The following is an 18,297-nucleotide window of genomic DNA, read 5'->3' on the forward strand; positions in this document are numbered from 1 at the left end:
TCTGAAGGAAGAAGAGTGATCTTTCTTCTACACAAGTATCAATGTAACATACATTTCTAATTAAACTATGTCCATGTCCACACAGCTACTTTAGTTCTTTTAGTCCTGTCCACCACCCCAAAATCTCACTGTCAGCAACCAACCAGTGAGCAAACATAACATCCCAGAAGTTCAGGGACTACCCTGGTGGGCACTACAGTGGTAACGCTGCCACATTTCTATTTGTCACTACACACCTTCCCGACTACCTTGTTTTCTTTTCCTTGAAAACAGGCAAAACCAGTATCAAATTTAATTCAAAACGGCAACACCTGCCTTCCTCTGAAATCCTGATCTTTGCAAGACAGAAAACTTTAAGTCAGGTCCTAGGTCAAACAGCCACAAACCTTAGAGAAGTTGGAGTGTTAGTCTGGACCTGAACTTCACAGCTGGCTAGTTGGTGGATGGCCTTGAGCATACAGCCTATATGGGGAAGGAGAACGTGTGCTTGAACTTCACAGCCTCCTTCTTTTCCTTTGTGGGATCAGATGCAAGAGACAGTTCAGGAGACCCTCCAACAAGTTAAGAAATATAAGAAGTGCATAAGAAGTGCAACTTCTTAACTAGTGCTTATTGGCTTAAGCGGTCACCCCAGCAACCCAAATGCCATTATAGTCAAGGAGATCTCAGATTTGGTTCTGTCATTCCCTGTCTCCACTTTAAAATAAAATTAAAAAATAAAATAAAATTAGATTAAATTAAATTAAAATATAGGTGCACCCTTGAGAAAGCTTGGGCATTTATTGCATCAGAAAACCCAAACCCTACAGTTGCTTCAGAGAAATTTTCAACTGAGCTGAAATTTTTTCTTCCTGCTACCATGTAAAAGAACTCCTCCGTGCCCTCCACAAGCCCACCAGGAGGCATGAATTAGAGAGGAAAATAAACTTCAACCCGGGTTGCGGGTGAGAAGTGAAAACAGAAGGGGCAAGGAGAATCCCAACAATAGGAAAGTAACAGAATAAAGTGAATGCAGATGGTTCCACTCCTGTTACTTAATCAAAAGGCTGTGCAGAGTCACTAGAGCCAGCCTAAAGTCATGTGTTAGAACAACAGCTGATCTGTATTAAAGAAGATTAACTCGCAATGCTATGGTGGAGGGCCTGGGATTATTTTATGTACTTCCATTGCTGAACAAGCCGTCAGCACAATTACTGCCCTCCGATGTGAATGACTGATCTGTAACCACAGCTAAACAGCATGCTGCTTAGGGGCCTGGGTGCTTCATGAAGATGAATTTCCATACCATCAAAGTGCTTTTAATGGGCTTCCTGATCCAACCACAAGGCCTGCTTTGCAAGTATATAGAACTCAGGATGAAGGCTTCCTGTCCAAAAGGATTTGGTCGGTTGTCACTTGACAATTCCCAGCCAGCACAAGGGAGGAGAGGGGGGAGATAGGTAGAGTTGTCTCTGCTTTGGAGGATTAAGAAAAAAAAAAAGGGGAAAGGAAAAAAAAAGGGTACAGATGCTTTCTGAATGCAACCAACTGCTGTATCCACAGCTGAATTCAATGCGCTTAACAAATAACGGCAATTTAGCTATGCTTGCGAGGAATAGCTTGAGTCACTTTGCATTAGCATCTGGCTGAGTGTTAAAGTCATTTCTACATGGGGAGCAGAGAAAAGAAATTTCTGCTGCGAGCATCCTTTCAAGAATGCTTAAATATTTGAATATAAATTCCTTTGTGCTTGTGATCACTTCTTCTTATATCTGACACTCTGCTTTTCCCTTTTCCCTTCTGGTACTCTTCTATGTGAAATGCCGTAAACGTGCTCCATCCCTCTCTTTCTTTCTCTCTCCCCATACCAATGCTCTTACGAGAGAGACTGTATGTGCTGCCGGATACCTATTACACTGGCCTCTTTTTTCCTTCCCCTTCCTCTCCAGAAAGTGCATGAAATTGGAGTCATCTCTACATCATTTATACCCAGGACAGGCTGATGAAAAAAGTACAGTAGTGAGAGACTCACATGGACATTTAACATTCATTCCCCAGACTGCTGGCTTCTCATAGCTTATTGATCAAACTCCATCTAAAAACAGGGAAAATGGAAAGCTATCCAAATTAGCAATCTGCTCATTCTGGACAATATTGTTTGACTCACAAGCTTCCTAGGATGACTGACTTTCAAGTTTCTGCTAAATAGCTGATCATTTTTATTCATTCTATTTATCTGCCCAACTCAGTGATTCACACAAGGCCCTACAGTGAAAAGCCCTAGAAGAGGTTTCAGTAAAATTCAGTTTGCACCAAATGCGGCAACAGTCATTTTAGCTGTACAGAACAATAAAAGCTGTGACATCTCAGAAGGCACTGCAGAGGGAAGAGAGGAATTGAGGAGGAAGTCTTGTTATGCACATAATGTTGAGACACACGCAGGAGTTGGGATGTGTATCTTAAACAGCAGGATTATAAGGACAGTTACTATAGATGTGGAAGCAAGGACTAGCTGATGTATTTACTCTCTGCAAGCCAAAACAGTGCATGGAAAGACATCAGCTATTTCCAGAGAAAAGCAGGAGATCACACTCTCTTCAGCAGATGCAATAGATAGAGCACATAGAAATTTTCTAGAGATATTTACTGTCGCTATGTTGTTACAGTACAACTTCACAGGCTAGCTCAAAAGTGGAAGACAGTAAGGCCCATGCATTCTGCTGCTTCCACATTTTTACTGCAAGTATTTGGTGCATTTTGTGTTGTCAATTTTCCATTTTTTCAATTCTGTTAAGTCATCTAACGTGACATGACAGTGCTACATTGCAATGGTCAGAAAATATAATATATGACAACCTCACAAGGCTAAATACCCAGAAGCTGAGCCTGACTATCAGCAAAGCTTATGCTCCTAAAGAAGCTTGAATATTTTCAAATCCAGCTCATCTCACAAACACATGTAAGCATTTCCATAAAGCAAGATTTCCACTTAGACCCAGAGATTTCCAATATCACCTTGCCATAATACATGTTGACAGGCTGGAACAGAGAATTAGTGGCCTCCAAAGTTCTTATGAGGGCTTTAACCATTTCTGCTGCCTCCCCCCTCTCCCCAGAGTTTCTCCACATCTTTCTCTCATGTCAACTTTTGGTTGTGGTTTTCATTTTTCCTTTTGCTTTTTTGAAAGAAGCAACTGTTTTCTTTAAAATTGTGAAGAAGAAAATAGAGCAAATAAAGGGAGGAAAAAAGGGAGGAAGAAACTATGCCAGTAAAGGCAAATGCAATCTCTACAGGTTTGCAAAGGAAGACTCAGACACTGACCTTTTCTGTCCTGCAGTTATTGAGACCCAGGCTATTCACAACAGCCACCTTCCCATCCAGCACCTGTTGTTCTCTCCGAAGTTGCTCCTTCATCTGCCGGGCCTCCTGGATTGCCTTGGTAACAGCATCGTGGTCATTTAAATAACCTGACGACGTGATAGAAGAAAGGATGTCTTAAAAAAAGAAAGTTACAAGAAAACACTTTAGCTTTCATAGATGAAAATTCATCAATATTTCATCATTATTCATGAGAAAGAATTAAAACGCAATGTCCACAAACCTGCCTAAGCTTTGTAATTCTGTTACTGTTATGGTAGAGCCACCTGGATATAAAGCATGAGAAACATCAGTGCCAGAATCATCGTCGTGACATCTGATCCCATTAGTTTCAGTATTTCCTTGACACTGCAGAGGTTAGCTCTGTGGTTTGCATGCAGCAGGATGTAACTGGATAAGAGTTAGGGGAGGCTTTGATCATGCCAGCAATCCCAAACTCTTAAAAATAGATGGTTTTATTCTTCCCCATCTTAAAACTTGTGAATACATTACAATAAACCACAGGTGGCGGTGGTTTGCTATAGATATGAAACATAATGGCTGGGAAGAGAATCTTCATCCCCTGCCTGCTCCCCACCACCACCTGTCATTCAGAACTGCACAAGAAACCACAGCTACAAAGACCTACATTCCCACTCCTATTCACGCCACTAATAGTAGGTCAAACGTCCACTGTTTTGCTGCAAATTCACAGCCTAGGGCTTAGCCTTAGTAGTCGCTGAATTATTTAATTTTAAAATGTTACAAGCATCACCAGCAGAGCTAATACTATTTAATTTTAAATGTGACACTTTGTCATTTTTTTTCTTCAGCGTACTGTAGATTATACTTATTATGATCTGCATGTGATTTGCAGGATAGAATACTGATGGGAGACTCCAAGCCCCAGTCTATTTTTCAAACATTAAAAGAGAGGCTAATATCTACCCATCTCCCTCCCCCTCTCCACATACACGCACATGCACACACACTTCTTTCTGTCTTTTAACTAGGGCATAAAAATGGCATAAAATGAATCTGTAATATGAAATTGCCCAGAAAAGGGACTTCTGTTTGTGACATGAGGCTAAATCTAACCAGATCCATTGGTGAATTGTGACAGATGGAGGGACTGTGAGACAGAAGGCAGGCACTAATCACACACAAAATGACCGGCTTGCCTCAACATGTTCCATGGATTCCAGCAAACTTTACACCCTAATCCATTTTTAGAACAAAAAACATCTGGGCCATAAATCCTCTAATCTGCCAAAACACGCTATTAAATCCCATGATTTGTTGAAAAACACTAAGATTAAAGAAAGGAAATATAAAATGGCTAACTGCCGTGTTAGGAAAGTGTTATTAATACTCTTTCTTTGTCTCAATTATGAATGTTCTGTTCCTAAAGAGCCTTGTCTAATCATGTCAGATTACACATCCTTGTTGTATTGCTAGACTCTTCTATCTGATCCACTGATTGCCAAAAAACGTAGGACATTGTCTTGCTGCTTAAAACATTTCAGGGGAAGAAGCTGATGTCAGATTAGTTCAGTGCTGCACTGCTACGAGGATTTCATTTTGGGTTTGGGCTTGATTGTTTTTTTTTTTTTGTTTGTTTGTTTGTCTTTTCTAGATTACAGACACCGTGGGCAAAAACTAAAAAGAAAAGTTTCTGTGCAGTTTGACTGTTGCTAATTTTACTAACGGGTAGCTTTTGGCTAACTACCCTGAGACTTTTAAATGAACCAACTTGATCCACATTGCTTTTATCAACTGTCCCTGTTCAGCAACTCCCAGCCAACAGAATTCCATTAATTAAAGCTTTCCCAGTGTAAGAAAGGATATAACCTGCACCAACACATATCTACCAATTGACTTTTTTTTTTTAAACATCCATTTTAACAACTTGCTTGGTTTCTTCCCCACTTTGCGTCTGTTACTGATGAAGCTTGTATGTAGTCGGAATAAATTAAAAAGGAAGCAAACAAACAAACTAGTATTACTGCTGCTTGTGCTCTTGATTAGGCTAGGTATAATACGTTCAATCTGTAATACAGCTGAATTTGCCTAGGAACTGGAATTCATGCCCTTCTCCAGACTATTTGGCTTTTCCTGAATGCTGCTATCTTTGAGACAGTTTGGCACATGACAGTGAATAAAAGCAAGCACTCCTTATGCTTTTCAGTAGCTGCCAAGATGCTGGTGTGCAGGGAAATGATTAATATAGAAGCGAGTTGAATGTAAATTATTGTTGTTTAGGGTAGGTGGTGAATTATTGACAGAGAGGGGAACCGCATTACATAAAATGCACTTAGTTACAAGGATTGCCAAACTAGCATAGAGATGTTGAAGATAATGGCAAAGGGCAGAGAGAAGTAATTTCTGCTTTTAGTACACGGACATATGCGTGTTCCCACAAAGAAATGCTTGGATTTAAAGTCATACATGAAGTCATGACATTTGTGACTGTTCAGTCTGTAGCATAATTTATACACTATAAGGAAAAGTATTATGTATGTGTATGCCCAACTGCAGCTACACTTTTAATCACAGGAAGGTATAAGTTTATATTCCCCAGACAAAGCAGAACATACATGAGCATTTCTCCATGCCACTGGAACCAAGCAGCCTGAAGAACTGCTCTCAGAGAATGGTTTTAATTTGAAGTTAGTGGCAGTGAAAGGTGACAGCTCAGCTACACCCCAGCAAGGTGGGCCAGGCACATCTAGGGCAGACAACCCTTTTCTTGCATTGACAGTCCCGATCATTCAAATGGTGGAAATAACTCTCTGGCAAGTGACTGCATATTTCTCAGTGACCTTTCCTGGAGAGATCCATCTCTCAAGATAAAAAGTATACCAGTCTCTCTACCAGTCTCTCATAGTACCTTTATTAAAATGCTATCAAGCTGTTTTTGTGGTGTAGCTCCTACTGGAGGGTGACTTAAAATTTTATGTTCATTTTTTCTAAGACCACCAGATGGTTTCAACATGGTAACGAGCTATAATTTTGGTTGGACCTGACCCAGCAGTTAGCAGGAACGGACTCTGTGAAGTGTTCATAAGCCTTTTCTTCTTGCAGTCCTCCACAAAGAATAGAGTTTTGTTAGAAGTAGGCTATGTCTGTCCAGTTCCTGCTCCACAGTTAGAGATTCCTTATCTTATATATACTGTATGCACAGTTATACTGTTCAGCAACCTCAAAAAGTCACTTTCTATATTTGTAGCTAGGAGATAAACAGCAGTGAACTCTACGTCATTAACAATAACTTAAGTATGTTATCTTTTTCTCCACAGTTTTCCGTGGTTTATTAATGGTATAACACATTAATTCTTCTTGCAAGAGTGACCTTTAAAGCTTCTTTCATCCCCACAGCTTTTATCCAATTACATTATCACTCATTACAGGTACAGCATTTCAAAATCTGCGTTTTGTTAAAAGAAGTAAATTGCAGAGGTCTCAAACCTATGAAAAACATCAGGTGTGTAGCAAAAAATGATTGAAGAGGAGAGAACAAGAGATGTCCTGCCACTGAGATGCAGGTCAGGTGCTTAATACCACATCTTAATGTGGTGCTCAGTCTTTTGAGGACAAAAAATTTAATGTGAAAATACTGAAATTTGGTGCACTGTACATGGAGAGCGGTAGAGCCAACCAAATGAAAAATGAAATATGTTATTATCTACCAATGTTAAACAGTGTAGTGCTATTAAGAACAATACATGCATTAACAATTAATGACGGGATATTTATGAAATATTTAGACAGTTGTAACTTGTCATAACAAATAAAGTTATTTTCTTTTCTATAGGGCATAGGAGCATATTTACTGTCTGATATACGTAACTCTCATCAACATTAGCAATAATCTTGTATGCACAGTGTTTTGAACTCTGAACATAACTGTTCAGGTAGAACATGGACTACAGAGAGCTTGGAAGAGACCCACAGAGAAACAAAATAGTTTCACTACACAGCACTGAGATATCACAGAAGTTGCTTCTGGTAGGTCTGACTCACAGTTTCATTCATTCTCTGTGCCATCTCTGAAAGCGGCCAACTGGAGATGTTACACAGCAGCAAAGGTACAGCAGTCTACATCAATTCCCTTAGCACAACTTGATTTATACACTGAGATCTTAGTTCATATTACATTCAGTTACTTCTTGGAATAAAATGTTTCAGTTAGAAGGATGAAGAATGGGATGTGTACATTTTTTACTTATACACATGCAAAGAGCAGTCCCTTTAACACACAGGACTTGCAAAATCGCTGCTGGGACCATTCTTATTTAAATGGTCTATAGGCAAAGAGGTAATATTGACAGGAGGAATAATTAATGCTATTTTCTGCCACAATGTTAAAAGCAGCCAGTCAAGACTATTCACAAGATACATCACAAATCTTTTTTTTTTTTGAATGAAGCTGGTAATTGTTTTGCTAGTTAGACTGAGATAAAATAATGGACCATGCAGTTTTTTAGTGGACTAAACATTAAACCTGTATTTTGGCAAAGATGTATTTGCATATGTAGACATTTAATGTTTTTTTTTTTTAAATTTGATTAATCACCTGTTTTTTTTTAAGATGATGTGGAATAATATCACTTATCTTTAGTGCCTGCCATTAGACAGGTGTCTGTCTTTAACATATGCTGTTAAACAAACAGCATTTATTGACCATTATTAAGGCATTATGTGATAAGGCATTATGTGAAATAACACGATTTTGTTTTCCGAGTCTGTAAAAGTTAAGATACTCCTCTTGAAATGGTACGTCTGTTGCAGATTCTTTATTGGCATCAATAAATGCAGTGTTATGGTCAGCCTCTGACAGTTCATACACTGCTGTCTGATAAATGCCCATTTTCAAAAAACACCTATTAACCATTATGAGGAAGGTCAAATGAAAGTGAGCTTACCTATTGTGTTAGCTCTGGCCGAAGGACTAGCTAATGTTGCTGGCACAGAGGATTTTAGTGAACTGGCCCCACTATTTATTCTCAGAGTTGGCATATGTGGAGAGGTGGGTGACGTGGGAGACTTGCCATCAGATGTCTTGGGTTTGGCTGAAAGGTTCAGAGGCTGGGCCACTTCATCCTATGATGAGCAGAAGATAAAAGAGTGTTATCAAAAAACTGCTGTTGGCACACCACCATCCAAGCAATTCAGCTGTTTTCAGCTCAAATGAACCTCTAAACCTGTAAGGTTGTATGATACTTATTAAGATCAAGTGTGATACTATCTTGCCATTCCAGATCAGAACTGAGGTGACTGATGGATTGGTAAATGAGCATGATACAATCAGAGAACATTCTTCATTTGCACTTTGTTTTTAAGAACTGTCCCTGAAGAAACTCTTCATATTAGTGCTTCTATGATGAAAATTAAGAGTATTTTTACAGTTATACTTTATTATTATTTTATTTTATTATTATTTTATTTTAAACTTAATATGGATGGAGAGAATTTTTACTTAAAATTCAACCACTACCATCCAAATTGGGCAAAAATGATTGAGCAGGCTTTATTGTTGTTGTTTTGTTGCCTTTGGTGCTGTTGGTGCTGGTTGTTGTGTTTTTTTTCTTTTTTTAAACTTGTCCTTCCAGGCTTAGAATTGCAAGTACAAAAATATCATAAGAAACATAGCACTTCTTTCCCACCACAACAAGAGTGCAGGGAGAACCTGCAATTTCTTTCCACAAAATTTGAAACAATAACCTGGATAATTCCGCATAAGCCCCTGTATTTTCTCATCTTTTCCCGAGCTGGATTTCAAGATTTCAGTAATCATTACAATGCAAAACCAGAATATCTGGGTGACATTTTTTGCAGGGTAATTGGAATTATTCCTAAACCTAGCTTGATTATATATAGTAACAGACAGTGCTATAGAACACATTAAAATTCAAAGTTATGTGCTTTTCTTTGACCATAATAGCAAGGAAAAAAAAAAAGGCACAACAAAAAACAAACAGGCAAGGGAGAAAAACCTTTTCAGCAAAGGGGATGCTTTAGAAATCACTTTAACCGACTTTTAAGTAACCAGAAATAATGTATATGGTATTAGAACCATGTAGATATCAGCTTTGCTCTCCTCTCAAACTGACTCTGGAAAACCATCCCTTAAGCAAAAGGAAGTGCTACAACACACGATGCTATTTCAGCTCCAGGCACTGAAGAAGTTGATTCTGATCTCTGTAAGTTGTAAGTACATTCACTCTTAAAGAATTATTCCTGACTCACAGCAATGCAATGCTGACTGGAATTAGACGTACAATGTTTGCGTGCTTTACTGTTACTGCTAAGGTATTTGCAACTACTATCGTACAATACTGACTCTTTTCCACAGAGAGTGGTGTGCTGCAGTAAAGGAATTTTATAGTTAACTGTCACATGTGGAAGTATGATTAGATGTATGTCTCCAAACACAAGACAATTTTGCAAAGTACTGTCATATAACTTTTCAATTACCTTAAAGAAGCAAGCTCTGAGCTAAAAGCACTTTTGTTATGTTTGATCATTTTTAGTAGCAGACTACAGTAGTAGTAGACAAAAGTAGTAAAATAGTAGACAAAAGTAATTGTAAAAAAAAAATTGTAAAAAAAAATAAAGACTTTTGTAGTAGTCATAGTTAAAAATAAATTTAAGCTTGGCAAACAATTGTGTCAAGAACATAGTGGACAAAGGTGTCATCCTTAAAGTGGTGTTTAAGCCATCCTAGTTGCAACTTGTGCACAACAGTAAAAGGGGAAAAAACAATGGATTAAATTGGTCGTACTCTCAGACTCATCTATTGTATTCTCAGAAGGCAGAGTTCTGTTGCTCTTCTAGGAGACTTAAGCTACTGGGTTTAAAATGTTGCCCAGTTCAATCAACATTTGACATTATAAGAAGGCACTCATTTCTTTACAGAAATACAAATCCAACTGTATTAGAATAAAATAGATTAAAATGCATTAAATAGAAGGGGACTTGCTCTGCTGTTCCATTGATTTCAACTAAAAAAAATCCCACAACAGTGCAACTATAATATTGTTGTATCAGTACTGAGACAGTTGCATAAAAGTCTAAGTTCAAACTAACCAGTGAACCAACCAAACACAGTGACTGACCTGTGCCAGACAAGGATCCCTGAAGAGCAAAGTCATCTATTTGAAAGACAGTATCAGAAGAAATGCAAACCTGCCTACAGATTTGTTTCAGTTCAATTCAAGAAGGGTTAGTTTCTATGTATATTCAATTCTTGACCTCTATTCTAAGTGTCAACAAAAGGGGCTAATTAGTTTCAGATATGGTAGTAAAAGCTGCTGCATACCCTCTGGCCAATGGAAATCAGTCTGAGAGCAGCACTTCAGTTCATGTGGACCAACAAAATCATTGATGGCAAGGGCTCTCACTCGCACTTTAATCCCTGGGTTATCCTGTCCTTACAAAGTTTCCTTCTCTTCCCTCGCTCCCTCTCCCTTTCCTCAGTTCTTCTGTCCCGCTTTTTTAGCCTGGTATGAAGGCGAAGTCTTGCGCATATCCACTACAGAACAGTGGTTCTGGTTTCATTTAATGCAAGTTAGAAATAGGGGAGGCGTTTTCTCAATTGCAGGCATCCTACGATGAAGCTGTCTATGTTGTAACTATTATTGGTATTAAGAATGCTCTTCTTCATTCAAGTCAGCACAGCTTCTCTGGAGCCAAGAAGTATAAGGTCTTGTAGAAGTAATAGAAGTTGACAGCTCCAGAGCTGATAAACGTCATTCCAAGTTGCCCCTTCATTCACTTTCATTGTGTGTTCAGGCTAATGGAAAAGTAATTGGAGGTCACAGAAGCTTGGTTCTCATATAACGGAATAAGTAAACAGGTTTCCGATATTATATGTATTTACAAAATGATATTACTTCACTGTTTGGTCTTCATAACATTTTTACTTCTTTTATTTCAAAGAACATTCTGAAATTCTCACTGGAACTCAAATACGTAAAAAATTCAGGCAGAGAGTTTAGAAATCCTACGCTGAATCAAGAGCTGATAATAATTTAAGTTATCCCCTTAACTCAGTGGAACCATTTATTCCATGTGAGTCTAAAAAATATCTGGAAGGCAGGTAATAATATACAATTGTGTTAATTGTGAAGATGACTGTTAGGACCTTCAGTTCTATACTCAGTAAACCATTTTACTCTTTATCCTATCTGCAGACATAAATTCAAAATTCTCTGGATGCGTTCCTATTCTCTGCTCTTCCAGTTTAAATCAAGAACTGCACCGTCTTCATTCTTGAATTGCACCTGTGTAACTTAGAGGAGAATTGGGTGTTGGCCTAATTTTGTTTTTGACTGTAAAATCTTTCAGTTAACATTCTGCCACATTATAGATTAGCAGGCTTCACTTTCAGGTATGTCAAGACTCCATATAGTTGCAGCACTAAGACAGCTAGGGCAAATAAGAGTAACAATAATAATAAAAAATAGATGTAGCATATTCACTCCAGGTAGACTGTATCTTTATAGTCAGGAGATTTGATTTTATGCAGTGGGATAATGGGCACAGAACCTAGAACTACTTGTTGCACTTAGTTTTTATTAGAAAAACCTCAGTATTAATTGGTCCCTGCCTTTTTCTGACATGCCGTTATTCTCAGATGCCACTGGTAAGGAATTGTCTTCAAGCCAATATTGTTTAAAGAGTTAAACAAAGTCAAACATTTATTTATATATCAGGCAAAACGATTAATACTTAGAGCAGAGGACATTAAGACCCAGAAGACTTATAATATAAACACAGATGTGATGAAAGTAAAATATGATCTTGATTAAAGGTTATGAAATGTTTCCTTTAAAGTAGCATATTTGTCTAGCAAAACAAAACACACACACATGCACAAATAAATGTAGAGAATAAAGCATAAGCAAAAACACACAATGAGGGGCAATGGGGGGCTAACAAAATGAAGCACCCACAGCAAGAACGAACTACTGGTAAGAGATTCCCATCCCCTGTATCACAGCAGTGTCAGAATGGTTGTAGTTGCTATTTTAGGGCAAGCTGGTGCTTTGCTTCCCAGGATTGGAAGAATGTCATTAACCAAAACTTTGGAGCTTATGGAACACTAGATCCTTGATTTGATGTAGATTTCTTTTTTTCACCTGATCTCCAGACATAAGATGGAAGAAAGAAGAACCCTTCATCTACATCAAAATTTGGGTGATATACAGAATATTCAAGAGCTGAGTTCTGTAGCTTCATTCTACCTGGTTTTGTACAACTTTGAGCTTTCATATTTAAGCATCAGACATTGGAAATCCCCAAACATAAGTGTCTGACAAGCACCATTTAAGTAGAAATACTGCTGATAAGTTGAGTATGCATAACACTGCTGTTAAAAGATTTGTATGGTCCTTTGAAAACATACAATCCTAGGTGAACACAAAGCGCTTATTAATACAGGAGGAAAAATGAGAGAGAAAAGGAAAGGATTTGGTGATGGCCATACAGTAATGTAGCGAGTTTTCAGATTGCCCTAGGATTTCTGACTCACACAGCCAAACAGTGTCACAAATAGGTGGCTGAAATGATGTCTTTTTAATGTTTCAGTCACGCTGTCTCTATTTACTGCCTCCTAAGATAAAAGGTTATCTAATATCTGAATATGTAGAAAGAAGGGACTGAAATCTGATTTTGAGAATGTCTCTGAATCACTTCTTAAAAATTGCGCTATTTCAACACTAAGAAATGAATAGAAGACCGATAGCCCAGATGAATGAACTAGTCTCAGAGACTAAAAAGGTGTGTGGGGAGGAAGAACTTAGACAATCTGGATTTTATAATCTAACTTCTTTTCACATATTTTAAAGATTGGAATACTATTAAAATAAAGTTACTGAATTATTGTACTGTAATTTAAATCCAAGTGGTGCATCCCACTGTGGCACACACTGAAGGTCCAGGTTGTATGGTTTATTACAAAATTATGAACTACTCTGTGTATCATCTGACTGGCTATACAAATGTGCTTAAATGGCCTGGCATAAGCACAGCCTAGCATGCTCTACTAAAGAGGCTTTTCACAACCTCTGGGAACACATTTGCCACATCTTGCTGCCTATTTAAATGACCTTGACAGTACAAATTACAGCCAAATGAGTAGAAATAAGGAGCTGGAGAGGGGGTTTCTAAAAGAATGCACCTACCACCTCACCAGAAACAAAGCCTCATTCCTCCACCCTGTTTCTGTTTCTTGGTGATCTTCATTTCAACAGAAATGCAAAATACAGAGCACTCACTGCTGTGCCTGGGGCAGAAGACAAAGATGCTATTGTTGCACACTGAACAATGCAGCCCATCAGTGGCTTGCTTATACATTAAGTCTCTTGCTCATCCAGAAACCTCTAACCAACATGTAACAGAAACAGAGGTACTACAGCATATATGCAAATAAAATCCTTCAGCATCATTGTCCCCTCCAGACTACAGTTGTCCATACACTCACACAAATATACTGGCAGCTTTCTTCACATTCCCTCCCCTTCCTCTGAAGCCACTCATGGTGAAATTATCAATAGTGATAATAAGAAGCCGAGAGGTAATGGCAGTTGTGAAACATGTATAAATGAATCATGCTGCTGATATTATCCTCACTGATGAAATAATTGTATTAAATTAAGCAGGGATGTTCACATGACAGGATGGGTGAATTAGATAATGCTCATCTGCAGCTGCACCTCCTCCTGCCACATTCTCAAGTTTTGATTAAGAATAATGTGTCCCTTCCTGCAAAGGTGGAAATTTTTCTAACTACATAGAAAGAAAGAGATGCAGACTTATAAACAGGCATCTCAGTCAAGACATGATAATAAACACAAGAGAATTATTCTTCAGGTGCAGAGAATTCACTTTATTCTCCTGTATCTCTTGCCTATGAGTTTGAGCACCAAATGTAGAAGGTACAACCAGACTCTTGTCAGGAAGGACAAGAAAGGCACCAAAGATAAGACAGAAGGCAAATATTAGAAAGAACTGTCTCCTTCCTTCATGGTCCTGCAAAGTGCATAGACTTTTTGTTCTGTGATAGATGCAGAAACATCTCAGCCTGAATTTATTCAAAGCAGATTTTTTTTTTATGGTGTTGCTTTGCTGAGTGTCATTCTTCAAACATGTTGCTCTCAGAAGCTGGACACTTCCTAGACTTAGCACGTGTTACCCAACCACAGTTAATGCTTCCAGTCTTTACTGATATTGCCCAAATATTACTACTCATGGGACTCAAAACAAAGGATTTATGAGAAGCATTGGTTTTGTTATATCGGTTGCTTCTTTTAGGGGACTACTCAAGGAAAAAATTACTCCCAAATGCTGATTCATACACAGGACAATTCTTGCACAGCCTCCACTCCTGTTCAGGGGCCAAAGTGGTGTGAGAACACAAACTTCATCTGTTCTGTTCTGTAATACAGGTGACACAAGTATTTTTTTTTTTTTTTCCCATTCCTTTTCTACAACACTATGGGCTCTCACTGAGGATATTCTCCAGGGACTTTGTCCTCTCAGAAAGATCCCTATCTTCTTCCCCTTTCATTTTTCTTTACAGGAAGACAAACTGAAAGGAAAGAAGTCTGCAGTTACAAAGACTAATTTGCTGCCCTGGAAACCCCAAGTTTTGATTTTGCCTAGTCCACATGTTGTCAAAGAAAAGAGCTGTTGGGTGGTTTTCCTTTTGTATGGGGTACTGTTGTTTCCAGAATTTGTACACAGGATTCACAGACACAAGAAAAACAAAAGAGGAGCATGCAAAATGACCTGTCTCTAAACATGGAAGGCCCTAGGAGCTATATGTTTCCCTCTGTTCCCCACAACCTTTTGTTCTGGATGTACAGTGATTACTTTGTAATATCACCCTACTCTCTGATCCACAGAATACAGATGCAGAAATAACAGAGGACCAAATGCCAAATAAGCTTAGGATCACTTTATTCCTTCAGTTAACTCAGATGTGGAAGAGTGTGGGGGCAGTTTCAGCTGCAGAGCAGCCTAAACCCCAGATCTGTGTAGGGAGCTATGTAACTCCTCCTTGACGTCTACACCCAACCGTGATCTGGACATTGCATACCATCTGGACAGGACTGTGCACACAGAACACTAAAAGCAACTCCAAAACTTCTCAGGAAAGACAAGTGCTACACTGGGACCTAGTCTTTTGGGGTCTTCTGGAGCTCAAGGAGGGCTGTTTGGCCAACAGAATACATCAGGGAACAAAACTTAGCAAAATGAAAAGACTTGTGTTTACTCAAAAATCATTCATTTAGTTTCTAAAATCCTCAGAGAAGCATCCTCCAAACCATATTTGCAGCTTCTGGCTTGCTTTGGACTGCCAAAACACCCACCATCCTTGTGAAGTCTCCTGGTAATCTCCACAGACAAACAGCACAATGTGTTTGAGGAAAGTAGTTGGTATGAAATTTCTGGGCTATTTTTGCTTGATCGTGAGTTTTCAGTTACACCTCTAGAGAAACCTGATGACTTATGGATGCTTATCCCAAATCAGATCCAAACTTCAAACATTCATTTTCATCCATACAAAAATAACTGGCTTACTCCTACTGACATTATTCTGCTGTTTGGGCACTTGCTCTTCCTCTAGGCCAAAACAAGCTGAAGTGAGAGCTGCTCAGGACTCAGTGCATGGATTTTCAGTACAGCATGAACCAAAATTGCAGGAACAAAGGGCTTTCAGCATTTGCTTGCACCTCACAGTGAAAAGCTCCTTCTTTTTCTGCATCTCTGAGTGAGTGAAAATTTAACTCAGTAGCTTCATATACAAAACAACAACAACACAACAACAAAAACTTCAGCAAAGCTTGTGAGAAGGGTCCATATTGACTAAAGATATAAGAGCCAATGCAGAGAAAGGCTGGCCATTTGAGATTCTGCTATTCCAGACTTCAGGCCAAATTTGGGTTCTTTAGTTAGCTTTTTGCTTCTAATAATTATTTTCCAGCTGTACTTCTCACATCACTGCTGTACCTCTCTATTTGGTAAAATGCTAATAATGAAGTGCTTCTCTAAAATGGCTCAAGCCAGCCACTAAGCAGGATGAGTGACTTAGGCATGGGTCAGCAAGGACCAACACAGACACTGCAAATCTTCAGGGGAAGCCAACAACTAATTTTTCATGCTTTTAACCATGTAAATTACTTCATCAGAAGTAAAAACCATTAAAGAGAATCATGGAGTTGCAGGGGACAAGAGGAGAAAGGTTCTTCCTAAACAGAATGTTTCTTCCAAAGTGCCCCCCCTGAAATACATGGCAAGAGGGAAAAAAAAATCACTTCTTCAGTGCTTGAAGTGAATATTAATTAATTAAAGCTCATAATTACTCTGACAGCTTCTGCCTTATTTTACAAATGAGAAGAAAAAGGCACAAAGTGGCTAAGCGATTTGTCTAATCTCACACAGTGAGTAAACAGCTGAGTCACAAGGAAGAATGAAGCAATTGCCACTCTAATTCAGGCCAATGTTTGGTGGTGGGCTGTTTTTTGTTTATTGCTTGCTTTGTTTTTGGATACTTTCTTGAACTTCCCCCAAACATCCAGGTGCTTCAAAAGAAGTTGCAAGAAAAAGTAGATAGCTATCAGATAGTTTGATATGTGGTATGTATTCCTGAACTCGTGCTGGGTAGAAACTGAAGTAGCCCATGCACTGAAGCATGCATGATGCCTTGTAGCTTGGGTCTTGGTTGGATTTTTAAGTCCTTGCTACAGAATTCTGTCCTTATAAAGCCCAGAAGCCTCAACATGTGGTATCCTGTCCTTAATAATGTCCCACCCATAAAAAGGCTGTTTAAAAAACAAAGATAGACATTAGACTGGATTTTGTTTGCTGCCTAAATTGAACTTGGAGTCGTCACCTTCCAGCAAATAATCCCCAGTAAATGTTAAGCAGAATGAACAGCAATGAAAACAACAAAACCTGAAAGGATGGGGAAGGACTTGGAAGGAAATAAAACAAGGACCTGCAAAGCCAAACAGCATTACAAACTGGTACATTTTAAATGAACAACAAGAAAACAGAAGCCACACTGATCAAAGCCTCCCACCTCCTCTCTGTGGTGGATGACACCTTCGCTGGGAGCACACCACCACCTCTAACCCCACACCTGCAAAAGGAATTAATTTCAAAAAGAATACAGACCAAAGCATACCGTATCAAAACAAATTAGCAACAGCCCCCTCCTCCTGCTGTGGTCAGGCAGGAGAAGCAAAAATGCTGCATGGATTGTAAGATTCAGGGGGAAAAAAAAGACAAAACAGAACAAAACAAACAAACAAAAAAACCAGCTGTTGAAAACTTTAGAAGAAACAAGTCAAAAAAGCTTGAAATAAAGGAGATTTCAAACAGCTTGGACAACTGACAGTGGGCTAAGAATTTCTTTTTCAAAAACCACCTGTGCCTTCTCTAACTTTGGTTATCTCTATGTAGTCTAGGTGGATTTTTCACCAAGAGGCAGCAACATATGCAGCACTACAAATAAGCGGTGCAAAGATAAAATGCACTGTTTTTATTTATAGATACATACAGCTGTATGAAAATGTCAAAATATGTTTTGTAACTGTAGATATGACCTGCCTGACAACTTGTTTTTCAAAATAATATCTTTTCAAAGGGAAACTATCAACACAAAATTCATCCGTCTTTAATACTTGCATGCTATTAACAACATCCCAGATCACTAAAATCAAAATGATTTTACAACTCTGCCTTGCTGGGTATTTTTTCCATTTCACCTCCTTTTAACAGTAAGATGAAATCTAACCAGCAGTTCCAGAAACTGCAGGGAGTTTGATGTACTGTAAGGAATGTTCAAAGCAAACACATGCTCCATCATGGAGTACTGCACTCACACAAAAACAAGATTTGTTTAATATTTATATCACACTCACAATCACATATGTGGGGCTTAACTACTT

At 38.6% G+C, this 18,297-nt stretch overlaps 1 protein-coding gene across 16 annotated transcripts in view; it reads right to left on the reverse strand.

The window, feature by feature from the left end:
- The window catches only part of SOX5 (SRY-box transcription factor 5), a 297,930-nt gene that overhangs the window by 29,277 nt on the left and 250,356 nt on the right, over nucleotides 1–18,297 (reverse strand). For 11 of the 16 annotated variants that reach the window (XM_080561930.1, XM_080561933.1, XM_080561931.1 and 8 more), the window contains 2 exons: nucleotides 8,263–8,440; nucleotides 3,302–3,474 (listed from right to left, as the gene is read on the reverse strand). In XM_080561930.1, the coding sequence (XP_080418056.1) occupies nucleotides 3,302–3,474; nucleotides 8,263–8,440 (351 nt within the window). The remainder of the gene's footprint in view (nucleotides 1–3,301; nucleotides 3,475–8,262; nucleotides 8,441–18,297) is intronic. The other 5 variants (XM_080561928.1, XM_080561929.1, XM_080561925.1 and 2 more) reach the window with 1 other exon arrangement.

Source organism: Anser brachyrhynchus (genome assembly GCF_964034855.1).
Source record: "Anser brachyrhynchus genome assembly, chromosome: 1".
In the NCBI taxonomy this organism is placed as follows: domain Eukaryota; kingdom Metazoa; phylum Chordata; class Aves; order Anseriformes; family Anatidae; genus Anser; species Anser brachyrhynchus.